Source organism: Giraffa tippelskirchi, chromosome 3 (genome assembly GCF_054371585.1).
Source record: "Giraffa tippelskirchi isolate mGirTip1 chromosome 3, T2T-mGirTip1v1.2.pri, whole genome shotgun sequence".
NCBI lineage: Eukaryota > Metazoa > Chordata > Mammalia > Artiodactyla > Giraffidae > Giraffa > Giraffa tippelskirchi.
The window spans coordinates 36,140,935-36,168,634 of record NC_137277.1 but is presented as its reverse complement, the minus strand read 5'-3'; the positions used below and the strand labels follow the sequence as shown (position 1 = coordinate 36,168,634).

The 27,700-nt window shown below is 53.7% G+C and overlaps 1 protein-coding gene and 1 non-coding gene across 10 annotated transcripts; one reads left to right on the top strand and one right to left on the bottom strand.

The window, feature by feature from the left end:
• The first annotated feature begins 427 nt into the window (after window positions 1–427).
• On the top strand, window positions 428–523 carry LOC145543997 (small nucleolar RNA SNORA1). The gene has a single exon (XR_014081223.1). It is a non-coding gene; the product is annotated as a small nucleolar RNA SNORA1 (small nucleolar RNA).
• Window positions 524–2,975: 2,452 nt separating this feature from the next.
• DLG4 (discs large MAGUK scaffold protein 4) lies at window positions 2,976–26,724 on the bottom strand. 9 transcript variants are annotated; one of them, XM_081578775.1, is made up of 22 exons: window positions 26,207–26,724; window positions 18,571–18,636; window positions 15,045–15,098; window positions 14,858–14,908; window positions 14,546–14,670; window positions 14,280–14,449; window positions 14,054–14,190; window positions 13,757–13,901; window positions 9,931–10,226; window positions 9,715–9,817; window positions 9,288–9,402; window positions 7,812–7,988; window positions 7,500–7,536; window positions 7,363–7,390; window positions 7,184–7,231; window positions 6,975–7,076; window positions 6,477–6,649; window positions 5,453–5,562; window positions 4,694–4,785; window positions 4,453–4,493; window positions 3,543–3,576; window positions 2,976–3,415 (listed from the first exon to the last, which is right to left on the bottom strand). In XM_081578775.1, the coding sequence occupies exons 1-22, from the start codon at window positions 26,234–26,236 to the stop codon at window positions 3,318–3,320; spliced, it is 2,232 nt and encodes a 743-aa protein (XP_081434901.1). In that variant the 5' UTR covers window positions 26,237–26,724; the 3' UTR covers window positions 2,976–3,317. The 9 variants fall into 9 exon arrangements, 8 of the variants coding, with proteins under 8 accessions (XP_081434901.1, XP_081434897.1, XP_081434898.1 ...); XM_081578771.1 differs by having other exon boundaries at window positions 14,858–14,917; window positions 18,472–18,636; window positions 26,207–26,296; XM_081578772.1 differs by having other exon boundaries at window positions 18,472–18,636; window positions 26,207–26,296.
• Between the last annotated feature and the right edge of the window lie 976 nt (window positions 26,725–27,700).

Genomic DNA, 27,700 nt, shown 5'->3' with positions numbered 1-27,700 from the left:
CCTACCTTGATTTAGAGGGTGAAAATTTTAGGAAATTTTAAAACTCCAAATGCTTCCAAATTTTATTTCACTTTCAATTTTACTCAGTAACAGAGAACAGATCAAGAGGCCAAGAGCAACCATCCTTACCACATTCTAATATTGGCCAGGCAGTGTGCCAAAGGTTTTACCTGTTTTTTCCCTTTATTCTTCACAAGAATCCAACCAGGTGGTTATTGTTCCCATTTAACAGCTAGGGAAACTGAGACCCAGAGAAGTGAAGCTCTTTGGCCAGTGAGTGACACCACATCTCTCATTTGAAACTCATGACCACCTCCTCCCTGGCTCTCTACTGCCCCCTATCGTGCCTTCTCCACCAGGACCCTGGGCAACCTGGCCATTCCCATCTTAACTGCCCTCCAAGGGGAATTTTCACAGCGTTTATGACATCCACGTGATGTTAATGTGGCTACATTGAGAACACAGGTTTTGCTTCCATCACTGTAATTTTATTGCAGTGGTGACAGTGAGACCTGTAACTTTTTTTTTTTTGCTAGGCTCATGAGTAAAAATTGGATATGACAAGGCTTTTCAATATTAGGAAAGATGAGAAATAAGTAGCAACCTACTTGCTACATTTAACTTCTAGAGTCTTAAAGTAAATTGCTTGAGGAAATTTACAAAGATTACAGGTGGGGAGTTTTTAAGTGTGTCCATATTCCACTGGTGCTCAAAGAGGCTCAACTGAAAGAATTATGGGCTGACTTATGTAACAGCTGTGGATTGAGCAAAACTTCTTTTTGAAATTGCTATCTTATTTTGAAGATTATGAATGTGGAGGAACCAAGGTGATTGGCAGTGGAAAAAATCAGTGGAATTTTAAGGAATGCGAAATTCATTAAAATTTTATTGACTTAGATAATTTTGCCTGTTATACACAATTCAAAAGAAAGAAAAAACTCTTCACACCTAAAAAAAAAACAAAAACCCAAAACCCACCTGAAGGCCTCAGGCCTGGCCGACTCCTCTGACCCACTTTCTACTTCTCTCTCTCCCCCAACCCTGCTCCACTCCGACCTCCTCCTGCTCAACACTACAAACTTTTTCCTAATTCACTTCCTCTCTCTACCTGGCACACTCCCCCACCCCAGACTTTGTCCACTCTCAACTCAAAGGCTGCTCCAAGAAGAGACCTCCCAGACAAACCTGTGTCAACCAGCAAGGACACACCCTCAGCAGTCACTTCCTTTCTTCAACAGAATCATCATTACCTTAAATTCCCTGAACACCCTTACTTCCCACTGTCTGTCCCCACTGAGGAGACCCAAGTTTCCTGAAGGCAGGGATACTGTGTCCCCAGCATTTCAACACTGCCTGGCACCAGGGGAGATTCAAAATAAGTATTTGTTGAAGGAAGTAGACGGGGGAGAAGAGGACACAGGCTTTTAAAAAATAATAAATTTAAAAATAGATAGAAGTGGTGAGGGGGGAAGGAGTCAGCTTTTGAACTCATTGGAAAAGTCCCTAATGCTGGGAAAGATTGAGGGCAGGAGAAGAGGGCGTCAGAAGATGAGATGGCTGGACAGCATCACTGATATGACAGACATGAACTTGGGCAAACTTCGGGAGATGGTGAGGGACAGGGAGACCTGGTGTGCTGCAGTCCGTGGGGTCACAAAGAGTCGGACACAACTGAGTGACAACTGTGTGGGAACGCACTGTAAAGAGCTCTTTATAGATTTGGAAGAATTCATCCCAAACTGCTAACATGCTTCTAAGGGTTATGTGGAATGAAATGGGGAAGGAACTTTTTTTAACTGTATTTCTATATTTATTTGCAGTTTTATAAGGTACATTATCAGTTCTGTAATCCAGAACACAACGCATGCAGAAGTAGGGGATTTTTACCCCTTCTTGGTGAATTCTCCTTAACCCCTTAGATAGAGACGCATTACCTGCACACACCTTCCTCGGCTCACAGCTTTCTCCCTTCGGGCCCAATGGTAGAGAATGTGAGCACAGCCTCAAACCATTTGCTCCTATGCAGAACCATGCTAAAAGAAAGGTATTGGGAAAAGTGGTGCTTCTCCATCCAAGCAAGACCTCAGAATCACCTAGGAGGTTCCCTGAAAGGCAGACGGCTGGGCCCGGCCCCCAGGACTGGTCTCTGCTGGATACAGTGCTGCTCAGAAAACCGTGGGGCAGTCCAGAGAGGACCCTTGGTTTAAGGGTCACACCTCTGGGGATCTCTGCCTCTAGCCTTCAATCCAGTCAAGCTAGGGCAGCCCCCCACCCTCCCATACCTACCTCCCCACCCCCATCACCTGAACACTGCCCCTGAGGGTTAGTCTTTTCCATCCAGCTCTTAGCTTTGTCAGTGACAGCTACAAAAACTGCCCTTTTGCACAGTTCAGGACTTAAATGAGAGAGAAATGGGTAGGTGGAATCCCTCAGTGGTGCCAGCAATGGCTCATTTATGCTGTAGTTGAGGTTGGAGTAAGAGGAGCCTGTCAAGCATATGAACAGTGGCAGAAGGAAAGCTGGGAACCAGTATCCAACAGAGCACGAGAAGCTTCAGTTAGGACCGAAAGCCAGTAACATCTGACTCCCTAAAAGAACCACATTTTCTCCTTCGTAATATATTTTATATGTATACATATACACATGCATGCATGCATTCTTAGTCGCTTAGTCATGTCCGACTCTCTGGAACTCCAAGGACTGTAGTCTGCCAGGTTCCTCAGTCCATGGGATTCTCCAGGCAAGAATACTGGAGTGGGTTGCCATTACCTTCTCCAGGGGATCTTCCCTGACCCAGGGATCAAACCAGGGTCTCCTGCATTGCAGGCAGTCTTTACCGTCTCCACCAAGAGGGAAGCCTACATACATACATATATACAACACATATACATATATATAATGGACCATTTCCCTTTTTGCCTTGTGTACCAGGAAGTTCAGAAATCATATTCATCCTCATAGCTAACACGTTTCTATTTTTATCTTTGGTATCGTATTTTATTTCCCCACCCTTATTATCTGCAAAATTGCTTCAAATATCTCCCACAGAGAGGGGGCAGACATAGAGAAATCAAATGAAAAAAAAAAAAAGAAATCCAATGAATAATTATGCAGCATTTCTTAGGGGCACACGTCTGTGAAGGTCATTGCCAGAGCCCAGCTCTGTCCACAGCTCCATGAACATGAATGAACGGTCTTCTCTGTTTTTCTTTAGAGACCGACAGCAGACTCTACGCCCCGACAGGGCTGAGACAGCTCAGAAGAGGTGTCAGAGCTGGGCTACATCTGCAGGTCCTCTTCCTGGCTCTATCAGGGGCCTAGGATGGAATTCCAGCCCCGCCCCCACCCCAGGCCCATTCTTTGCTGGAGCTTTGATCTGCAGATTCCTCCAAGGTCCCCTTCAGGCCACTCTGTTCTGTATGGGGGGAGGTGGGGGGAGGTGAGGGGTGTGGGGGGAGAAGGATCTGACTTTACCAAACCCATCCCTATACTCCCACCCGGTCTCCCACCTCACCCGGGTCCCAAATAACCAGGCCACACACCGGGTTTCAAGTATCCGTCTCTTCCTTTCACTCTCTCGAAAGAAAAAATAAATAAATTGCAGAAGGCGGCAGCATTTCCAGTCTTCCCCTGGCTCCCAGACACCCGACCCCCCAACCCTGCCCCCCCTACCCCCCCCCCACATTCCCACTCCCTAGACCCATCCCTCCCCGTTCCCAAAAGAAAAAAGAAAAAAAAAAAGAAAAAAATCCCAGAAAAAAAAAAAAAAGCCACAGTTAGACCTTCCACTCATGCAAACCGGCAAAGAAAAAAGGTGGGGGGCATGTGGAAGGCAGGGGGCCCATGGTGGAATCCCCCCACTAACCCCCCCAACACCACCTTTGAGAAGAAAAAAATGGAAAAAAAAATGAGAAATCAAGGGACCTGGGGAGTTATGATGGGGGCAGGCGTGACCCCAGACCCTGCCTCGGGGGGAGCGCGGAGGCCCGCAGCCCTGCAATGGGGTGCTCCTGGAGGGGGGCCCTGACTTCCAGAAAGTGTGTGGGAGGAGATGGGGGAGAGCAGGTGGCCCCCCAGTGGGTCTGTGTGTGCGTTGGGGGCGGGCAGGGGCAGGGGCACAGGGTCCTAAGGAGCCAGGGCTCGGGATCAGGAGCCCAGGGCTCCCCGCCAGACCCCAGGTTCCTGGGGTTCTGCAGCCCAGTTCTGGGATGCAGGGATACATGCAGAGGAGTGTCCCCCCTCCAGTGGGCTGGATCCAGTTAGAAAGGAAATAAATAAGAAGGGGTGGGAGGGAGGCTGGGGGTTGGAAGGGCTTGGGCAATTCAGTCCAGACCAAGGGCCCAGGCGGTGGAGGCAGGGTGAGTCCAGGCCAAGCCAGGGCAGGAATCAGAGTCTCTCTCGGGCAGGGACCCAGATGTAGGGGCCTGAGAGGTCCTCGATGACTCGCTTCACCTTGTGGTAGATCTCCTCAAAGCTGTCGCCCTCCACGATGGCTGGGGGCAGGGAGGGGGTGGGCAGGGAGTCAGGCCCAGGGCAAAGGGCACCTTCTCCTAATTCTCCAGTCCATGAGCCATGGGATGCACCCACCCAAACGGGATACCTCCTTCTAAACCACCCACCCTGTGGGGGCCCCTCTTTTGAATCTGAGCCAAAGACACCTCCTGTGCTGGCCACAGGCTAGCCGCAGCCTCACCTGAGAAGCACTCTGTGAATTCCTGCTCCAGCTTGGTGGCTCTGTCGAAGGCTTTGCGGGCTTGCTCCTCTGTGATCCGCTTATTAATCTCTCTGTGGAGAGTGAGAGAGACACAGACTTGAGGGTGGGTCCTGCCCTGCCTTTATCTCCTCTGTCCAGGGATATTAAGTTGCAACCACTATTTTCTTTTCTTTTTTAATATTTATTTGACTACACCAGGTCTTAGATGGGGCATGTGGGATCTAGTTTCCTGACCAGGGAATGAATCTGGGCCCCCTGCATTGGAAGTACAGAGTCTTAGTCACTTGACGACCAAGGATGTCCCCACTATTTTCTTATTTACAGCATGAAGCAAAAAATACAATTCCCAATATCCTCTGGGGCCAAGATGGGCCCCCTCCCCATGACCCACCCTAGCCAGGTGTGGCCACTTCAGAGACCTCTCCAGAGCCTCATCCTTCCAGCTGGCAGCCCAGTGAAGGAATTCAGACTCTGAACTCCCAACAGCCCCGATGCCCAGCAGGTGTGTGCCCCAGGGGTTGCTGGGAGTTGTAGTCCCGCCTAGCCCAGGGCAGAAGAGAAGGTAAGAGGCCTGGGCTTCCCTGCGCCCTCGCCCTCTGGGTTCTAGCTCCGATTCCCCTCAAGGGCTGCTGGAGCTGCTGTCCAGGGTTCTGAGGGGAGAGCTCAACACAGAGGCCATCTGAGGCCTGGGGCTTGGTGTGGGAGAGCCGAGGGGAAGCCCCCTGAGACCATACTCACAGAACATTCTCCAGGGAGCGGGGGCGGATGAAGATGGCGATAGGGTGCAGGTGGGCCGCCTGCAGCCGCCGCACGGCATTGGCCGAGACATCGAGGATGCAGTGCTTCCCCTGGGGGCAGGCAGGGTGGGTGGAGGGGGACCAGCAGGTGGTGGGAAAAGACAGACAGAGGTGGCAGGATAGGACCCACACACAGGATGTGGAAAAGTGGGGGACACAAGATTGGCCAAAAGGGAAGTGAGATGGATGTCAAAAGACGCGTGGGCAAAGAGAGTGGAGGCAGGAAGGATACAGACAGACAGAGTGAAAAAAGGAGAGGGGCAGACGGAGAGCAAGGGAGGGGCCAGCACAGGAGGGAGGGGATGGAGGGAACAGAGAGGACAGGCAGGGAGGGGACCCAAAAGATGGTGCAGAGCAAGGCCAAGGGGGTGGAGTCAGGCAGGTGGGGCGAGAAAAGGAAGGAGAAAGGAAGTAGGATAGAGGGAGGAGGGAGGGGAGGACGGACAGAGGACAGACAGATGGAAGGAACAAGGAGAGACAGATGGGAGGGAGGAGAGGCAGATGGAGAAAGAAGCCGTGGAGGGAAGAGGGCAGGGTGGGGGCAGCAGGGAGAAGGTGATGACAAAGTGGGAGAGGCAAGTGGAGACCCCAGGAAAGGCGAGGGGAGAGGGGAGAGGGCCAAAGGGAAGCCAGCAGAAGGGAGGGACCGAGTTGTGGGGGGCCAAGCCACCAAGGGCAAGGCCACAGGAAGAGAGGTGAAATGGGGCAAGGAGAGGGGGAGAGGGGACAGATGGCAGCATGGAGTTTGGGGTCAGGGACCAAGGGAAGGAGGCGGGAGGGCAGGGCAGGGGGGTGAGGAGCAGGGCACCAGAGAGCAGGCAGTCAGACAGAGTTGCCCAAGAGGAGAAGGAGGTGGAGGAGTGGAGTGGAGACCCAGCAGGGAAAGAGACAGAGAGAGAAAGAGAGTTAGAGAGCTGAGGAAGGCCATGGGGGGAAGGAGGAGAAGGAAGGGCTGCGGCTCCTACCTGCTCTGCCACCTCTCGCACAGACTGGACGCTGGTTCCATACAGGTGGCTGTTGTACTGGCCGGCCTCGATGAACTTGTGGGCCTGAATGTCCTTCTCCATTTTCTCCCGGGACGACACAAAGTGGTAATCCCGGCCATCTATCTCGTACTCCCGCTTGGGCCGCGTCGTATCTGCCAGGAAGTCACCCCGCCCCCCAAAGATCTAACCACCATCCCTCCAGCTTCAACCCTGCCTACAGTGAGCCCCCAGAGAGCCCAGCTGGTCCTCCGGGGAAGGGGGCTGCTGGGGAGACCGAGGCCAGGGGAGAGGGGTGGAGCTGCCTCCCTCAGCACCTCTGAGCCCTCCGAGTCCCCGGCCTGGGACGGTCCCAGCGGACATGAGGGTGGCTGAGCAGCACCCTTGTCTGAGAACCCCTGTGTTTGGAAGTGGCTCTGCCTGTGACCCCTTGGGCCCCACCCCTCACCGCCCCCCGCCCCCCAAAGGCCCTGCACTCACGGGGAACACAGGATCCAAACTTGTCGGGGAACTCGGAGAGGAGATCATCGTTGGCGCGGTCCTTGGTGGGCCCGAGGATAATGATGGGGCGAGCATAGTGCACTGAGGAGAGTGTGGGGGTCAGGTGGGGGCAGAGATCGGGGGCAGGCGGGGGGGAGGGGCAGAGCCGGGGCAGGGGGGCTGGGCCAGGGCACGCTGCCAGGGCTCACCTTCCATCTGTGTCACCGTCTCGTAGCTCAGAACCGAGTCTTCTCGACCTAACAGGAGGCAGGGCATCTGCAAGGTCCTCAGAGGCAGGGGATGCAGGGCCCCCACCTGCCTTCCCGAGGACTCAAGAGAAGCCCAGTGCCCCTCTCCCCACAGGTCTTCCCAAACTGACCCAACCTACCCTGTGATCCAGAGCTGGAGCCCCAATCCTAGGGAGACAGAGCAGGCCATGTGGTCGGTCAGGAGTCCAGACCCACGAGGGCCACAACCCCCACCACCTCCACTCTTCCACCGGAGCTCCTGGCCTTCTCCACTTACCTTGGCCTTTAACCGTGACCACTCCCGTCGCTCAACCCTGAGGGATACATGAAGGGATGGGGGTAGAGAAATGCCCAGTGAGGGGCCCTCTTGCCCCTACCCCCAGGGCAGCTGAGAACTCCATCTCCCAGCAGCTCCTGGGCCCCACGCTCCTAAATGAGGTGTTTGTCCCAAGGGCTCATGTGCATCGTGGTGCCCAGGAAGGGTCAGCAGACAGATCCCCAAGAAGTCGGGGGTGGACCCATACCCTCCCTGCTGGCTGCACACCCTGGGGCCCTTGGGAGCTTCAGGGCCTGGGGCAGGAAGGCTCACCGCCGCTTGCTGGGGATAAAGCCGATGTCATCGGTCTCGCTGTCGGAGTGGACCCGCCGCGCCTGCCACCACTCCTCATCGCTGGCGTCAATGACATGAAGCACGTCCCCAAAGCGGAAGCTCAGGGCCTGGCTCAGGAAGCCGCAGTCCTTGGTCTTGTCATAGTCAAACAGGGCCCTGAAGGGCAGGTAGCCTCCGGTCAGTCTGGTGAGGGCCGAGGCCCCCGAGACCCAGCCCAGAGGTTCTACCTAGGGGTCTATAGACCCGCATGGCTGCTGGTGGCTCTTCCAGAGATGCCATGGATTCTGAGGAACCCAAGAACTGTGTGGGAACCTAAAGCTCTACAACTATGAACAGCCACTCAATCCTCACTGTGTCAGGGATCAGACAGCCTACGGATTGGGGGCGATTTCGAGAGTGACATCGAGAACAGCACCCTCCTTAGAAAGCAGCTGTCATATGCATGCACGTCACAGTCACAGGGGTAACATGGACCTAAGTCCGGCTACCCTCAGCAGTAGGGTAGCCTTAAGTGACAACCTTTAAGTGACAACTCCAGGGTCAGGACAAGGGAAGGAATGACTACAGAGACACCAGAGATGCCGAGCAGAGCACCAGGGCTAGAAAGACGGGAAGGGACTCCAGGATCATCAGCATCATCTGTGAGTCAGAACTGACCAGCCCTGGGAGCCAACTGGACCCGGCAAGGAGAGGAGGGCCGAGCGAGGCTCCGGTTTGAGCCAGGTGTCTCAGCAGACAGCGGTGCCATTCAGGAAGAGAGACACCGACTGGGCAGGACAGAGAGCACGAGCGCACGGGAGAAGAGGTGAGCTAGCTTTGGGACATGCTTAGTGTGAACTCCTGTGGGACAACCCCAGGGATGTGTCCAGAAAGCAAATGGCCGGAGCTGAAGGTCTGGACCATGGGGAAGAGGTCAGGCCTGGGCTGACTGCCCTGAGAGACACTGGCAGAGTGAGCGACAGGGGAGGCTGTGTGAGTGGACCGGGAGCCCAGAGGGAGGGAAGCACCTACGCCTGGGGTAGACGAGAAAGAGGAGCCAGTGGGAGAAGGAACCCTAAGAAGGTGGCAAAATGCCACCTGGGAGACAGGGTCAGCTTGGAGAGAGCGGTGGTCCACTTCCCCTGGAATGTGTTATCCCACGGGGCTGGGCGATATTCCAAAAGTTGAGAGGCCAGCTGCTCTGCCAGGCATTAACCTTTGAGTTACCAGATTGTGGGGTAGGTAGCTGGGGGTCCCAGGGGAGGTGCCAGGTTGATTAGGGGCTAGGAAGCAGTAGGGATCACTGAGGCTTAGGCTGTTTTCTAGTCGCTATGAAGTGTTTCTCAATGCTAACCTGTGCGTCTCCAGCCCTGGTGTGGGAGGCAGGACAGAAGGCAGGCCAGATTGAGGAGGGAGAGCTGACTGGGGAATGAGGGGCCATGGAATGAAGAGGGGCCCAGCCAAGAAGCATCTGACCTGATATAGAAACCCCTTTTGGGGTTGCTCCGCAAGGAGGCAGTCCCTGAACCTAGGCTGCTGTTCATGAGCTGTTCCCGAAGGTCGTGGATCTTGGCCTCGAACCGGCTGTACTCTGAGGAAGGACAAGAAGGTTCCTGAGCTCTGGCCCCTCTCTACTGTCAGCCTCTCCCTTCCCCCTCCCCCAAACTCTGCAGAAGCCAGGAGACAGAGTTCTGAGCACCGACTGAGAGGGGGAGCTTCAGGCTTGGTTATTCCCATTTAGTTACTCAGTCGTGTCTGACTCTTTGCAAACCCATGGCTTTGCAAACCCAGGCTCCTCTGTCCGTGGGATTTCCCAGGCAAGAAGCCTGGAGTGGGTAGCCATTTCCTTCTCCAGGGGAATCTTCCTGACCCAGGGATTGAACCCGTGTCTCAGGCCCAGTACCTTCGGGTTTATACTGAGCGATGATCGTGACTGTCTGACCCGCGTTCTTCAGGGCAATGGCAGCCTGCTCATGGCTGGCATTGCGGAGGTCAACGCCATTGACCTAGAGAGAGCAGGGAGAGCTTGAGTCACTGGAGATGGGGGCCGGGCTCCAGCCTACATGGGCCCCGGCTGGAGAGGAGGGGGCGGTCAGGGCAGAGTCTGGCCTTCCCTTACCGAGAGGATCTGGTCCCCCTTCCGCAGCTCCCCACTGAGGTCCGCGGGGCCGCCGGCCAGGATGAAGGAGATGAAGATGCCTTCACCGTCCTCACCACCCACGATGTTGAAGCCCAGGCCCGTGGAGCCCCGGTGGATCACAATCCGCCTTGGTTCTCGGGGGACGTCTTCCTCCCCGAGCAGGTCCTTGGCCACAGGGGAGTAGCGCCGCGGGGAGGTGGGGGTCATGGCAGTGGGGTAGTCGGTGCCCAGGTAGCTGCTGTGACTGATCTCATTGTCCAGGTGCTGGGAATAAGCTGAGGGAAGACATGGGGCGGAAGGACGGATGCAATGGAAAATGCACGGAGGGAGACAGCGCCCACCATCCCACCTCCTCCCGAGGGAAGCAGCAGAGCCAGGCTCAGGGGAAGGGAACGTCACTGTGCCAGAGAAACGAGGCTGGGGTGTACAGGGGACATCTGGTCACAGCAATGTCAGGGAGCAGGAATTCAAAGGTCATGGTAGGGGTGGGTTCTCCTAGGGGCAAGTGGATCTGAAGGGCACATGACCTAGGTATGCCCGGGGTACGGAGCCAAGGGGAATATTAATACCAGGCTTTGGGGGTTTTTGTTCAGTTGAACCATCTCATATCATCTATAAAATTCCTCTCCCTTTGTTTCCCTGCTTCCTGGTCATTCATTTGGTGAGAAAACTAGGTCATCTGTCTAGCAGAATTTCCTACCTTCTTTTAGGAAATAGTGGGAAACCTTAACAAGTAGATCACTGCTTAACATCCCTGCCCTGCATCTCCTGTCAAGTGGTCACTTGTATAGAGACTCAAGTTCCATTTTTGACAGTATTTCCTAGATGCTGCTGCGTACTTTCTGCATCACGACAGGACATGATGTCAGGTTGCGTTTTTTGAGATACAAATCTGTAGGTTGGGGTGTTGTCAGCCTGATCCATCCATTATAAAGCTTGCCATTAGCCTCTCACCTAAGAGTTTTAGCAGCCACTGACCATCACTGCCTGGACTTGACAGTTCACTGAGGATGGCAAATAGTGCCCATGTATATTTCTTTTTTTTTAAGGGAGGAACACTTATTAGTGAGAATTTGTCCGTAAAAAAGAATGTTCCCAGGTCAACCACCGGTCACTCTACGGTCCAATATGCATAGGAAAAGAGAATAAATGCTTGACTCTTTCCCTTTGCTTGCCAGTATTCAGAATGTACAAGTTCCCTAGCATCTTCCAAAGGTACCTAGCTGTTTTGAAGTATCCTTATAATCCTGTAGATTTTAAAATATTTACTGAGTTTTGGTTGAATGGCCAGTCTCAATTTGGCTTCTGTGTCTTTGATGCAACCCTTGACTATCTTCCTTGCTTTCTTCTTTTAAAGGTTTAAAAGGTAACTTGTTCTTTTAATGCTTTTGCTAGAAAATGGGAAAGTTCTCAAGTGAAAACTTGGTGGTTCAGATGGTAAAGAACCCATCTGCAATACAGGAGACCTGGGTCCAATCCCTGGGTCAGGAAGATCCCCTGGAGTAGGGCATGGCAACCCACTCCAGTATTCTAGCCTGGAGAATTCCACGGACAGAGGAGCCTGATGGGCCACAGTCCATGGGGTCGCAAAGAGTTTTGGTAACATGAAAGATGTTACAAGTTCATCTTACACATTCCTTGCTCAAGTCTTAGATCTGGCCCTTTCCCTCAGGAGCCAAGGTTCCCGCTGATAGGTTATGGTACCTAGAAACAAGATCGTGTGATTTTAATATGGTCTTACATTATGATTTCAGATTTGGATGAAGTAGTCACATCTCATTATTCTTTTCCAAAAATTTCTTAGCTCTTCTCCCAAATGTAATTTTCCAGTTGGGGGTGGGGGGGTGAACATTAACATTCTGATGAGGATTGCATAAAATTAGAGAAAAACTTGGAGAGAATTTAGCATATTATGTTTTTTGCATCAGGAAACATGCTGTGACTTTCCAGTTCTTTAGTGTTCTTTTACGCCCTTCAGTAAAGTTTCATCATTTACCTGATATAAATCTGACACAGGTCATTTACTGATATAAATCTGCCCTCTAGTCAAGTTTATTTTTCTAAGAATTTTTTTTAGAGATGTTTTTAATGTGAACCATTTTTAAAGTCTTTATTGAATTTGTTACAATATTGCTTCTGCTTTATGTTTTGGTTTTTTGGCTGAGAAGCATATGGAATCATAGATCCCCGACCAGGGATTGAACTCATACCCTCTGCATTGGAAGATGAAGTCTTACCATTGGACCACCAGGGAAGTCCTCTAAGAATTTTATAGAGCTTTTTTCCTATGGCAAAAAGGATCTTTTTACCCATTATATTTTCTTATTGCTGGGAAGTTACTAGTTATTGCTTTTTATCTTACATATGGCCACATTCTTAACCCTACCTATTATTTTTAAGGTTTTCATTTAATTCACTTAGATTTTAATCTAGATGGACAAAATTATAATTTACAAATAAGGATAAGTCTGTTTCTCCCCATTGAAATGTAACATTTATTTATTCTTTTTTCTCTTGCCACCCTGCCTGAAATCTTTACAGCAGTGATTCGAAAGCAGGGTAATTTTGCACCCCCCCTCACCCCCAGGGGACATTTGGCAAAGTCTAAAGACATTTTTGGTTGTTCTGACTGCAGGGGAAGGGTACCATTGTCATCTGATAGAGGCCAGGGCTGCTGTTAAACATACTACAGTGCACAGAACAACGTCCCCCACAACAAAGAATTGTCAAGTACAAAAATGTCAATAGTCCCAACGTTAAGAAACCCTGCTCTAAAGCAATGTGGACTAACAGTAGCAAGAAGAGGCTTCCTTGCCTACTTCCTAACTTAATGTACACACAGATAGGATTTTATCATTACAATGTCTTCATTGTTGATTTCTGATGACACTTTTCAATCATGTTTAAGGAAAACTCCTCTGTTCCTAGTATACTAAGTTTCCCTCTCAGAATAGGATGTTGAATTTCATCAAATGCCTTTCCCACATCTGTTTGAACTGAACTAACCGTTTTTTCTACCTTTTTTTTTTTTTTTGCCACGCCACATGGTAGGTGGGATCTTAGCTCCCCAATGACCAGGGATCAGGGATTGAACTTGTGCCCCCTGCAGTGGAAGCAGGGAGTCTTAACTGCTGGACTGCCAAAGAAGTCGGCCCTCCCTTAACTTTTTAAATACAATGACTCATACTTAGAGGTTTCATAATATGGAAACACCTTTAATTCCCTGAAATAAACCCAATTTTGTGACAATGTTACTCCCTTAATATGCCACTGTTTGTTTTGCAACTATATTATTAGAAACTTTTACATCTCTGTTCAGAAGCAAAATTAATCTATACTTTCCTTTTTTTTGGCTGAACCATGGGATTGCAGGATCTTAGTTCCCTGACCAGGGACTGAATCCAGGCCACAGCAATGAAAGCCCGGAATCCTAACCACTAGGTCACCAGAGAGCTCCCTACTGTCTTATATTATCCTTGTGACCATTTTCAAATGCCCTTATAAAATGAAATGTGAAACGTTTTATCTTTCCCTACGCTCAGAAAAAGCATAAGAATTACCTATTCCATGAGGATTTGATAAAATTAGCCATAAAACCATCTAGTGCCTTCTGAGGGAGGGACTATTGACAATCTTTTCTAGTTCTTTGATGGTGACCAATTTTCCATCTATTCTCCAACCAAAGGAAGTGACAAGAGGTTGTGGCCAGTTCAGGGGAAGGATCTGAAGAGGCAGGGTCAATGGGGATGTCATGGGGTGACTGGTGGGGGGGCATGGGGAGCTCTGGGGTTTGGAGGGCTCTCACAGGTCGTGATGTCTGGGGGAGCATAGCTGTCACTCAGGTAGGCATTGCTGGGCTTGGCCACCTTTAGGTAGACCACATCATACGTGTTCTTCAGGGCTGCCACGGCATCCTCATGCATGACGTCCTCCAGCCCCACGCTGTTGACCTGGGGCCAAGGGAAGCAGAGCTCAGACGGAACCGGAAACAACCTCAAGATGGACATGCTGAGGGTGAGTCCATCAGGAAGCCTGGGCAGGCACCAGGCCAGCAGGCAAGACCCAGGTGTGGGCTAGAAGAGTGATGGGGGTCCCTACTCACCGCTAGGATCTTGTCTCCGATCTGTAACCTCCCATCCTTGTGGGCAGCACCCCCTTCGATAATCTTGGTCACATAGATGCTGTTATCTCCGGGGATATGTTGGTTCCCAACACCTCCAGCGATGCTAAAGCCAAGACCTGGGTGGAGGGGAGGGCAGAGGTGGGTCCCCAGGTCCCCTAGGGCAGAGGACAGCGGGAGGGGGGTGGCAACCTAATTGGGTCACTACCTTTAGGCCCCTTGATGAGCTTGATCTCCATGAGCTTCTCAGCTGGGGGCTTCCGGCGCATGACGTAGAGGCGGACAATAGAGCCTGCCTCTTTGAGGGCCTCCACCGCTGCTGAGTGGGTCACCTCCCGCACGTCCACTTCATTGACAAACAAGATGCTATCGTTGACCCTGAGGGCAGCAAGGTGGGCCTGAGCCAGGAGCTTCCTGCCGCCCTGGTCCTCCCTTTCAAGGGAACCAGCATCCTAACCCGTCTCCTCTCCCCACCTGAGACGGCCGTCCTGGGCTGCAGCCCCACCAGGAATGATCTTGGTGATGAAGATGGAAGGGTCATCGCCGATGTGGGGGTTATCAGTGCCACCTGCGATGCTGAAGCCCAGACCTGAGTTACCCTGGGCAGAAGGAGGGGAAGAGGGTCAGCTCCCCTCACCACCTACTCTAGACCAGGCGAGAGGGGAGGGGAGAGGGTTGGGGAGCTGTGACCGGAGCAGGAAGGGACAAGGTTAAGAGGCTAGCCACTGAGAAAACATGGGCACAGGAGGAAAGGGAGGAGGACCTGGGCTGCATGAGCCTGCTCACCCTTTCCAATGTGATCTCCTCGTATTCCATTTCCCCCTCTGTCCCGTTCACCTGCAACTCCAGCACGGGCCAGAAACACAAGAGCCGTGAGACAGACTTCCTGCCTGAGCACCTGACCCTACCCTGCTGCTGGGACCCAGCCTTCCCTCCTCCCTTCTGTAAAAGCCCCAAAATCTAAACAACTCACATATCCCGGGGCTTCTAGGGTATCTGTGTTGACAATCACAGGGGGAGAATTGGCCTGCGAGGGAAAAAAGGAGATGAAAAGCTGCCTGAGCCTTGGCTCAAGAGGGAGCCCATAACCAAGAGATTCCCTCACCATGGCTACCCTCTCAGCCTCTTAATCTGGCCCACTCTGTTCCCCTCGACTCCCTGAAGGACCCAGCCTTGATCCACGTTACAAACACACAGGTACACGTGCTGGCCCCAACTCTGCCCAGCCCAGGCCCCCTGCATGTGGAAGGAGGTGTCTGAGAAGCAGGAAGAGAGAGACAGCCAGATGGGGGAGCAGCAGATGGTATAGAGCCGGGAGAGGGGGGGCCGGCTGCGGGGCGGGGGGAGCGTCTCACCGGATGTAACACCACAGAGTGCTACATGCCTATGTACTACACACACATACCACAGGGCTCCTGTCCACTAGGTCCTACCCCATCCCTGGTCCCTATCTACCCACCTACACCCAGATCTTTTCATAACCCTCCCTCAGACTTGCCCCTCATTTTCACACACATATGCCCTAAACCCTGGGCTCCTGGAATCCGGGGTTCCCCAAGATGCAGGCCCCACCCTCCTTCTCGCCCACCCACCATTCAATCTACTCGTTCCTCTAGGGATCCTGTTGCCAAGCAACGGTATCTAAGCCCAGCCAAGGCCTGGGGAGACCCACCTCCTGGAGGCCCTGTCGCCAGGACAACGGGAGGGGGGGGATGGGGCGTGGCCTAAGAGCCGACCAGATTCCCAAAGGCAGAATCTGGCCCGCTAGCCCCGCCTCTCCTGCTCTGGGCCCCCGCCCCCCAGGTAGCCCGGCAGAAAGAAGTCCAGGCTGAAGAGGTTTAAGGGCGCAGTGCCTCCTGAATAACCTTCCTTCCTCCCTCCCCCACGCCCCTCACCCTACGCAGTGGAAAGAACGTCAGGAAAGGGGAGTGGTGAAAGACATCCGGGTCCTAGCCTCTCATTACTCTTACCCCCACCCCTGCCCTATTTCATCTGGGAAAGTGTTAAAGTGGGGTGTGCCCAGGTCCCTGACGTCAGTCGCCTCGACACAGCAGGGTCTCTAGATTCTAGGGCAGGGCCAATTTAGGCCGGTCCTAGGGGCTTCCCCAGTTGCCAGGGCAACCGAAGCCACGTTTCCATAGCAATGGGGGAAGGCAGCCAAAAGCCTCCTTCCGGGGTCCCCAACCTGTCTACTCCTTAAACAAATATTTATTTGGAGCCTACCAAGCGCGAGGCACTCATGGAGGATTCCCCAGACTCCTCGCTTTCTCCTTCCCAAGGGGTCTTTCCTCTCTCCTACTGCAATATGTCAGTACTACATATTTTCAAGCTCCGTAATAGATTTCATACCCATAAATCTATTAAATCCATCTTCTGACCCTTCAAATCTCAGCAAATGCTACTGTCCAGCCAGTAGCCACTGACTGCCAACATCCCATCCGCATGTCCATCCTCTGTCCCACAGCCTGTCCTCCTCAATTGCCATCCCCATCCTTACCTTAGACCTTCCTGCCCCAGGCTCCATCTTTTATCCCCAACTATCTTCATCTCATCTCATCTGTGTAGCTGTAGATAAAACACCCTTCTCTCCATCCCACCGGATATCTTCCAACCCCAGCCTCCATTCTCCATCCGCTTCCCGGCCCTGTGCCCCTGTCCAGGCTCATCCGGCATCAGTCTCCTGCTCTTATCCTCCATCCTAACTTATGATTCCTCAGAGAGATCACCATCACTCTCCCTTACTTCATTTTCTGACCCTCAAGATTCTGCACCCAAATCACAACCCTTCGTAATCAACCCTCTGAAAACTGAGGCTTCTCCTGTCCCCCAGCTCAGGCCTTGTCGTGGGTCCTCCCTCGCACACCCAGGGCCTCTAGCACTCACTTCCCTCTGCTTCCTGGGCGCAGATTCCAAGTCTCCCTACCTCTGTACGACCACCTTCGCTCCTCTTCCCCTTCCCCCGGGACTGAATGGCCCCATCTTGAGGGGAAAAAAGCATCTCTAGTCTTCTTTCCTTAGTCCTTGCAGCCCCCAGCATTCCACAGGAATCCTCTGCACCCATCTCCTCCTCTCCTTGCCCTCGATCAGCTCAACCTCCTCCCTGATTCCACGTCTTATCCTTGCCTGTCTCCTGGCCTAGGACCTCTCACCTTCCTCTTGTCTCTCCACTTTTCTACCTGCATGAGAATGGTATCTCCCTCTCCAACTCCTCTCCTACCACCTCCTTCTCACCCCAGAACCTACTGCCGCCCAGCCTCTGCCTCCTCATTCCCAGGCTCAGGAACTCAGGAATCTCCTCTCCATCTTCTTGGTGAAATGTCAACAACCTCCCCCTTTCCGGGACATTCCACAAGATCCTAGAATCTCACCCCTGACCCCAGTGTTCCCCTGAATCTCACAGCCAGCCTGGTACTCTCCATTCCTCCCAGCCTACACCCCCAGAAGAGGAGACTGAAGGGGAAGAAGATGGGAAGTGGCCTGGAGAATGGAAGATCTCAAAAACAGGACCTCCCCAGGACTGGAGAAGGGAAAACAAACTGTGAGCACAGAAAAGAAGGGGAAACAGGTGGTGGTGAATAATAATGGGTGGGGGAGCACAGAAAGAAATCTGCATGGAGGTAAGAGTCCAAGAGGAGGAGAGAGAGGAGGCATAGGAGGAAAGGACAGAAGTGATGAGTAGGGAAGGGGGTTATCACTGAGAAAAGGAGCCGGCTGACCCAGGCAGAGGACTCATCCTGGCCAGAGAGCCCAAGCTGAGGATCAGGGAGAGGGAGAAGGAGAGTGCGTGGGAGGAAGAGAGAGACAGCATCCAGCACCAGCCAGCAGAGAGGGAAAGGCAGCAAGGAGGGGAGGGCACAGGAGGGGTGCAAAGGCCGAGGCAGGGGACAGAGGCAGAAAGGCCGGGCAACCAGAAATCTCAGGCCAGACAGATGGAAAGGGCTGGAGAGCCAGGCCCAGAGGCCGGAAGTGGGGGGAGGAGGCAGCGAAGGGCCAAGAGCAAATGAGGGCAGCAGGAGTTCTGAACAGAGCTCTGGACACAGAAAATGGAAACGGAGATGGGGGTGTGTGGAGGAATGAAGAGGGCCCAGAGGCGGGGAGCATCCTGGGGAATGCACGCATCTCAATGCACGTGTGCGCACACACGCAGACACACACGCACACACACAAGGGCTATAAACTCTACACCCTCTCCCACTTGCCTGGCCTCTGTTTCTCCTCTTTGGGAACCAGGTGTTTCCAACGCCCCCAATGCCCCCTCCCCTGGCCCCAGGAGCCCAAGCCCAGCCACCCAGCCCCAGCTGCCCCCCACCTCCGGCTCTCGCCCTACCGGGCCTTGGGGGTAGTTGTAGCTCCGAGGCTCCAAGGGCTGCACTGGGGAGGGGGCCGCCTGAGTCTCCTACCTTGAGGGGGGAGAAGTGGGCGTGGCCCACGACCCCTTGGACGGCCTCGAGGTGGGACAAGTTCCTCTCCGCCACGTGCACCAGCTCGGGGGCGTTTACCTGGTTGGGGAGGTGGGCCGGGCTGTGCTCCAGAGGGGGCGTGTCTTCATCTTGGTAGCGGTATTTCTGGGGACCGGGACGGAGGCGTCACGGAGGCCGGCCCGGCGCCTCGGGCTCCAGGCGGCCCGCCCCGCCGCGCCTCCGCTCCCCCGCCAGTGCAGTGTGGAAGGCCCTGGGGCCTGACCAGCTCCTCCCCCTCCCTGTCCTCCAGCCCATTGGCTCCCCTCTCTCCACCCTCCCCACAGCCCCCTCTCCCGCCAGGCCCTTGGCACCTCTCCTCTCTTCCCAAATCCACACCCTCCCGCAGCTCTTCCAACTCCCTGCCTAGGACCCCCGCCTTCTCCCCAGCACACCCCCTCCTCTGAAGTCCATTTCTTCACCCCTTTCCCAGAGCTCCAGCCCCTCGGCCACGTGCACCCCTCCCCTTCTCTACCTCCGTCCCCAGCATCTTTGCTTCCCTCATCAGCTTCCCCCCACTTCCTCTTTACCTTAAGCCCCATTCCCCGTGTTGTAACCTCCCTCCTTGGAGTTGCTTCTCCCATTTTGTACTCCATCCCACCCCGCTCCACCCTCCTTGCCTCAGTCTTCCTACTGCAGCCTCTGCCCCAGGAGGGAATCACTCCCCAGCACCTTGCACGCCCTGGGCCGGGACCGCAGTCAAGCCCTTCCACTAGCAGGTACTTGGCATCAGCCCCCCTGGCAGGACAAAGCTAAACCGGTCCAGCTGGCCTTGCTGGTTCCCAAGTCTTAGGCAAGGGGGCCCCAGGACTCCCCCACCTCTACAAATGCCCAGAGGCCAGCCAGCTAATCGGATATACTAGAAGGGGAAGGGTGGGGGAGGAATTGAGACGGTAGGGCTCAGAAGGGGGGCAGGAAGGATGCCAGCTTCCAGGTTCGATGACTGCGGAAATGGGTAGAACCTCAGAGTAAATTCCTGGTCTCCCTTTGGCCTTGAGGAGTGAAAGGCCCAACCTGACCCCTGATTCCCCTTCCTAACTCACTGCATACCATCTCGAGGGCCTCCCTTACTAGCTTAATATGGACACCAGTAAATGAGATTAACGGAGGGACCAGAGAGAGGAGGGCAGCTGGAGACAGTAATGAAGGGTAGCACCTCTGCCCCCCACAGAAGCAAACCCTTTCCAAGGCCAGGTTCTATGGAGGAAGGGGAGGTTACCATGTGCAGGGCTCTCTCAGAGACTGGAGAAGACAGACTATGCTCCCCAGTACACATGGGTAAAAAGAGAAGGCAAGATTTCCCTCTCAAAAAAAGTATCTGAGAAGCTGAGAGGACCCCAACACTCGGAGGACAACAGTTACAAGATCAAACTGGAGGAAGCTTATCAAGGTCATTGCCTGACAGAGTATGATTCTGAAAATTCTGAGGATGAGGAACCAAGGCTGAGGATGTAGTCCACTTTGGCCATGGTTAAGGATAAAGTAAGAGAATAGGAAGAGGAAAATGGTCCATTAAGACTCTCCAATCCAGAACACAGAGACGCTGAGATCAAGGAGCACCTTGATACATTTTTTTTAAGGCTGCACCATTGGGCATGCAGGATCTTAGTTCCCTGACCAGGGATCAAATCCATGCCCCCTGCAGTGGACGTGTGATCATAACCACTGGACCCTGCCAGGGAAGTCCCACCTTGATATGTTTGAAGTCTTAAAGAAAGAAAAGGGGCTCATCAAGGTACACTTTGTTTTCTGGCCTTGGCGACAGACTTGGAGAAAGAATTCCTAGCTCCCTCCAGGTTTCCATACCAAGAACACAAAAAGTGGAGAAGGGAAGTTAGGGGAAGTAGAAACTAATCCTTCTCCAAGCTGGGCCCTCTAGAGTAACGAAATTCGAAATTCGATGAACTGAAAGAGGTTGTTGTGCTACATTCTGAAAAGGTGGTTTTTGGCCTGGATAGTGCAAGAGCTGAGGGACAGAGCCCCAAAACTGGAGGGGCCAGGGAGGGAAGAAGGAGACAAGGAGACTGCTCTCCTCTCTTCACAAAGCCCCCAATTCCCTGCGTGACAACCGAGGCAGGGCCAAGCGTTGCAGCTGCAAGTTTTTGGAGTTTGGGACGGGCAGGGAGGGTTTGAGCCCAAAGCCCCTCCATCTTCACCCCACTTCACAGAGAAAATTCCTGAATCCCAATGAATTTAATGTCAGGGTACACACAACAAAAACGGAAGCGTGGAAAGGGACATTTCATTGTTTATTCTAGAGAGGAGATGAAAGAAAATTTGTAGCACACTGAGTGCAGACACCTCGCCCTTCCCCACTCCCCATGGGGGGCGGGGTGTCTGGGACTGAGAAAAAGGCTCCTCCTGATCCGGTGACAATGTCAGGGAGATGGGAAACAAGGAAAGGATACCAGAGTTCCCAGAATGTGGCTGAAAGAGGTTAGGGCCCATGTTCAGTCCCTGGAAATTTTTAAAGTAAATGTAGTAAGGAAAAACCTCTGGAGAGGTGGGGGTGGGAGAGTCATTAGGAAACTGCAAACTGGGAGATGGGGGTTGAGGTTAGCACCTCTCATCCCAGACTAAAGGACTACTAAGGCAAGGCAGGCTAGGAAGGAGGGTCCCCTCTTTAACGGTACTGGGGCTCAGGGCCGCAACCAGCAACAGCTCCAGTGCAATTGGGACCGAGTCTAAACCCCCAATATACTAAGGCACAGGTAATATTATTAAGGCACAGGCATAGGATAAGTCAAAGGCCTGGGGTTGCTGTTGCTCTTTTCCCTTTGGACCCCTCTTCACCGCCCCAGTTGCAAGAATGACCTGGAACGGAGGCTTGCACCCCCAGAATAGAGGGTTGTGAGTGAAAGGGAATGATCATAGTAGGGGCGACCCACTGCGCCTGTCCGCGAGACACTGCCACCCAGAGACCCCGCCAAGCAGAAGGAAGAGCGACAGCACTTGAAGCTTGCACCCTGAGATTTGGGGGGTCCGGAAAGAGGGGAGCGGGGCCGGAGCCCGTACCGCGGCACGTACCACGCAGAGACACATGGAGGCGAATCTGTTCCGAGCCGACATGGAGAAGGGGAGGGGGACTGAGGGGAGGGGATGGGTGGGAGAGCAAGGGTCCCGGGGTTGGGGAGGGGGAGTGGCAGAGGGGCGGGGGCTGCGGCGGCCGCGGCGACTGGAGGCTGCGGCCGGGGGGGGGGGGGTGACGGAGCCTGCGCAGTGCGGGAGAGCGGTACGATGGGAGAGAAGGGGTGCGGGGAGACCCTCTTAGCCATCAACTTCCCTGGTTCCAGCTGTTTCTCTGTGAACTTCACCGTGCACAGTATACTATTCATTCACAAATACAGACATTCCTAAAATTACCAATTTATCGCTCTGGTTCTCTGGGATCCCTTATGCTATCTAATCTCCCACCCCTAAAATCACCAAGCCCCTATTACAAAACCTCCCTGGACTCTCAGGGTGCAGGAAAGGAAGCAGCATTTCTCCCTCACGTCAGAAGGACCCCCAAGGGATCTAAACTGCCTCCCACAATCCTCTCCCCCTGACCTCCCCAATGATTGTCAATGTAGACAACATCCCCACAAATGTCAAGACGTCTCCTATTCTAACCATCAGTAAAGCACCACATGATAGCCAGACAACGTTTTCCAAGAGTTGAAGGACCACAGATCCTGTTGTGCCCTCAAATTAATCTACCCTTTAAATCATCCCTTTTAAAATTATATCTGTTCCCCAAGTCTGCTAACACAGACCTTGAAATTAGTGCAGCTATTAGCCTTGTTCTAATGTAAACATCCAAATAACCAGTCCTCAAATTCATTTGGGGGCCCCTCTACAAATCCTTGAACCTAATGAGATACTCATGACTTTTCTAATATACCATGCCCCAGTACCACCAGATCCCATTTCAGGGAATACTTAAGGGACCTTAAAGTTGACTTTCTGAATTCAGTTGCAACCTCTTCAGTTTTTTACCAGACTTTTAGATTAAGAGATATTTCTCTATTCTTTTTCTGTACTTTTAAAATGTATACATTATTCCATTTTCTGGCTGCCCTCCCCTACATCTCAACATTCCCCCCGCCATGATTCTGAATTTCAACTTTGTTGGAAAATTACTCCCAAATATATCTATCTCCCTCACACTTACGTCTCAAAAAATATTTACCAAAATAAGATCTGACCTGCAATTTCCCACAAATCTCCCGTAACACCCCAAAATGACTGCCTCAGATCTCTTCCATTTTGTCCCAAACTGAACCTGAAAGCATCTCTTCTAAATATTCTCCCATTGAACTCCCACCTTTCCAACTCTTAAAGCCCAGCGAGCAATCTCCTAATATCTGCTTCTCTAGCTTTTCTAAAATGCCTACAAATGGTAGAGAGGACGGATTTCCCTAGAACCTGACCCATGCCCCCTCTCCTCCCTTTGACTGGAATCTGTTAGATACGCCCCCACGATGACCCCCAAGGCCCTAGCTTCATATCTGGATAGAATGCTTGTATCCTCAGAGGGAGCCAGTACGGAAGGGGCTGAACTGGAAATTCCTTACAGAATAGAAAATGCACAGGCCCTAGTTCTCCACCAGTGGGCGCTATGACCATTAAGACCCTCCCCATCCCCCATTTCCTTTTTCCCTCCATTTTCCGTTTCCCCGTTGCCTGGCAACACAGCAATCAAGGACTTTGCAGTCGCCTAGCAACCGTCTCCCTGGAACATAGCGTTGAGGTAGGAGGTTGTGCTCTGATGAAATCTTAGCAGTCCTCCATCTTAGGAAAACTGAGACGTCAGCTCGCCCAACCCCCGGATTCTCCTTTCCAAAGACCCCTGCTCCCCGCAGTTTCTTAGACAACAAGCCCCTCAAACCCTGTCTCCTCTTTGCACATGGGACCACGCCACGCCCATGCCAGGTCAGCCCCGCCCTCATTTACGCAGGCCTAAGGCCCCACCCCTTTCTGAGGTTGTTTGCCCGCCTCCGTTGGTAGAGTAAGCCAGACCCCGCCCACCTGCCTCCAGGAGACCACGCCTGCGTCCACTTCCCGCCCATTCGCTCCCCCGGCCTCGCCCACACTGCCCCGCCGCCACGCCCCAGTCGACCAATGAATGAGGCCGTAGGCCACACTGCCCCGCCCCCGACACCTAGCTTTGCCCAATAAGGACCACCCGGAGGGTTTAACCGCTTCGCCTCCGGGACTCTAGCCAAATACCCCAGGTCTTTCCCCACTTTCCTCCCTCCCCCACTTGTTCTGCTCCGCCCTCCGCCACCCTCGCCCGGCCCTCAAGTCCGCCACGCAACTTCAGTCGTCGCCGGTTACCATGGCAATGGCGGCAGCAGCGCGGGGAGTAGGGGGAGGGACGGGGGCGGAGTGGGAGAAAGAGATGCTCAGAGACACCGGCAGAGAGCAAGGCACAGAGTCAGATTAAGTGATAGCTATAAGGCACAGTTAGCGCAAGGCACAGGGCCTGGCACATAATAGGCATTCAATAAATATTCCTTAAATTACTGCGGCAGAAATCTAAATATAGGCGATGAAAGATGGAGGAATCAGATGTAGCTGGGAAGCTCAACGACCGCAAAGCATGAGCACCCTCTACCCCACCCAGCATTCTGGGGGGACAAGTGCCATGTGCCCCCCCTGCTGGCTCTTCCAAAGCTAACCCTCCGCTGCCCTGGATAGAGACGAACCACAACTCCCAACAGGCCCAGGGGCAGCAACCCTCTAACATTGACGGTTCTCCTGCCTCAAAGCCTTATGGGACTTGGAGTCCCCGCCATCCCGAGACTGACAAGTTTTCCGGCCAAGGAATGTGGCAAGCCTGGGTCTCCACGCCTCTGTAAAACCCCAAAATGCATGATCCTCTCTGCGCAAGACTCTTTCCTTCGGGGATGCTCAACCCTGGGCTCCATCGAAGAAGCAGGATTCTTGAAGGGAGATGAATAAACCCACCCTCCCAGAATAGCTACCAATGCAGACAAGGCCCTCACCCTCCCTCTCATATGTGCGTTCACGTGTTGGAAGCAGAGCCCACACATTCCAACTGGCTTTCTGTGTACACCTGCACATAAGGGACCATAGCCAGAAAGCCTAAGGCTAAGGGGCAGACTAAGGGCAGGAGTCAAGAGGAACTGAGGCTCAGACAGACCTTAAAGGAGAGAAGGCCAGAGAAAGTGAGGCACAAAAATCCATTGCAACTACAGGAGATGGGAAGAAGCAATATGGGAGAAAGCCCAAAGCCCACAGGATGGAGGATAAGCAAGTAGCCCTCAAGAGAGGGTAGGGACTTGGACCTAAAGGTCCTCAGCCTTCAGCCTCCTCCAACCATGCTCACACATGCACAACACATGTGTAGATGCATGTGTATATGTGTATTTGAATTTGTGGCAGGGAACATGTGTGTCCTCAGCTCCCTGCCCTGAGGATCTGCAGTTCCCACTAAATATAACCCCCTCCCCAGCCTGTGACTCACGCAGACCCCGCCTCCCCGGCCCCCACTTCCTGTCCCACCCCCCAACCCCCAGCTGCCTGCCACCCGCCCAAGCCTCCCTCCACACACCAGGCTTCCAGCTCTCCAGTCCCCGAGTCTTAGAGCCAAGACCCAGGTATTCTGCAGCCCACCAGAAGCTTGCTAGTGTTCAGTGTTCCCCATCCCGGAGTTCCTGCACTTGGCAGGCTCACAGGGACACCCTTGTACAGATCTTCACTGCTGCCCACCCGGCCCTCCTCCTACACCTTTTCACCCCAGTAATTTTAAATCCAGGTGTCCTCCCCCACCTTGATCCCAAGGGTCAGGGGTAACAGGAACATTCCCTTCCATCTTTCCCAACCAGGGTGGATACAGTGTGGGAGGAAGTGAGGATGCTGGACACCTGCCTGGGCCACCCCCGAATTTTTCACCACACACTTGGTACCCCTCCTCAAATCCCCTCTTTCCAAACCTCTCATCCTCCTCCAAAGAAGCTGGCAACCTCAGCTGCTGCAACCTTCTACCTCCCCAGGGAGTACCCCGAATCCTAACCTCACCCGGTCCAATCCCTCAGGTGATTCTGTCAGGTTCCAGTTCTCTGACAACTCCCAACTATCCCCATTCCATATGACTGATCCTGAAATTAACAGTCCCCTTGAATTAAGAGCACCCCCAAATGTATCTAAGATGCTTCTTTTATAGTCTGAGGCCCACTCCTTCCCTGCCAGCTGACATCCCCAGACCAGTCAGGTACTCACAACCAGTAACCTTCTACCCTCAAGCCAGGAGCCCCCTGAAACTGGACAAGGCAACTGGAAGCCAGCTTGTCCCCCAGGAGGGAAGAGGAACCCCCCCTCACACAGTCCACCTTCTAACATACACCAAGCAGGGCTCCCATGTGAGCCAGGCTTCTCCTTAAATAAGTCTCCCTCAACATCATTGGTGAACCTCAAAATCCACCAGATCCCCAAGTCACAGAATACCCCCCAATTTTCCATTTCTCTACAGGTACAAAGGGATCACTCCAGGGGGCACCTGTGGCCAAACCCAGCATTTTCTCAGATGTGAACCCCAAACTAAATTATGACCCCCCCCTCCCATCTGCTGATGCTCTCATTCCAGGGCCCCCGGTCGCAGATTAGGCCTGACTAACCCCTCCCCATGAACTCATACCCTCCCCCCAGTTTACAGGCCCCCCATCATGCTTACCTTGGTTGTCACTATACAGAGACAGTCCATGTTGGGGGGCCTGGCCGCGGCGGCGGGTAAGGGGCTCTGACTTCATCGGAGTTTCGTTCCTCCCCTCCGTGGGTTCTCACCCCTCCCCCCTCCGCACCCCACTTTTGCAGGGGGGGCCAGGATGGGGGGAGGGGTGAGAGGGGAAAGAGGAGGTTGGAGAAGGGAAGGGTAGGGGAGCGTGGGAGGGAGGGGAAGGGGGCCCTAAAAGGGGTCCCCAGTGGAGGGGAGGGGGCTTAGGGAGCACACCCCGATTCTCAGGAGGGGCGGGGGCACCGGGGGCTGGCAGCCCCGGGGTTCGGGGGCTGGGGCATGAGCTAAGGTGGGGGAGGGGAACTGGATGTCGGGGAGCCCCGGGGTAGGGGAAGGTCTTGCCTAACGGCCAGGGGCTAGGGGCCGTGGCGGGGGAGTGGGGTGGGGGGGTGGGAGGCGGCAGCGGCCGAGGGAGCCGTGGAGCCGAGGAGGGAAGGGGAGAGAGGAGGAGAGAGGAAGCAGGGGGAGGGAGGGAGGTAGCGGAGAGCGAGAATGGGGGGGGTGCCTCGGTAGAGTTAACTCTTTCGGCGCTGGCAGGAACCCGGATAATGGGAAAGGAGATGGAGGCAGGAGCCCAGAGGCCCTGAGGCAAACATGGATTCCCGGCTACCCACCAGCGAGGACAGCAGAGAGGCAGTGAGGAGGGAGTTTATTTCTCAGAGGAGGAAGCACCCACCCAGCCTCTCAAAGACTGGGAGCACCCAGGGTGGTTGAGATACTGGAGAGAGGCCATGGTAGGGGGTAGGGAGTGAGGGAGGGGCTGGCAGGAGGGAATCCCTGGGGGCCTACGGCTTCCTCAGAATTTACAGGAGGAAGCCTGAAAAGTGATTGCGTCCTCAACTCTTAAGTGCCTGAAACTGGGGCAGGTAAAGAAGAGGGGGAAGCAGGAGAGCAAATGGGCTACAGGACTGGAAAGAGAGCACTCCCCTCGCCCCTGACTCAGGAGGTCGTCTCCGGGGACCCCCAAGTCTCAGGTTCTTATTAGCAGTAGTTTGCTCAACCCTCCTGCCCTGCTGCACCCTCAGGAATTCAGAGCCCACCCTTAACCCCCTTACCTGACTCTCTGAGATGGAAGCCTCATAATAGTCCAGGATGTCTGTCACAGGAACAGAGCTTGAGTTACCTCTCCCACCCCAGGCCTCCCTGGCCACCCCCGCCATCACCGCACCTCCACCCCCATCAGGTAAAGAAGGAACTTCTCCAGTCAACACTGGTTGACACTGACCCCTGATCTCCAGGCTCCCAACCAGCCCCCAAGTTCAGTAATCGCCCTCGCAAGCACAGGCCAGACCTTGTCACTGCTACCCCTCAGAAAACTGGAGCTACTCACCCAGCAAGGCTTGGAAGAGGTCACTGTGCAGCACTGTAAGGAGAGGGGGTGCCCATCGCAATAGTGGGGGTGCCAGGAGCCAGAGGGCCGACTTGGGAGCTGGT

Excerpts from the sequence above, each read along its gene's own strand:
- DLG4 (XM_081578771.1), bottom strand. The coding sequence starts at position 26,236 with ATGGACTGTCTCTGTATAGTGACAACCAAG. Across the intron at positions 13,902-14,053 it reads TCGGAGACAAGATCCTAGCG|GTCAACAGCGTGGGGCTGGA; the intron begins GTGAGTAGGGAC and ends CCTTGGCCCCAG. Across the intron at positions 7,391-7,499 it reads GGTCACGGTTAAAGGCCAAG|GATTGGGGCTCCAGCTCTGG; the intron begins GTAAGTGGAGAA and ends CTGTCTCCCTAG.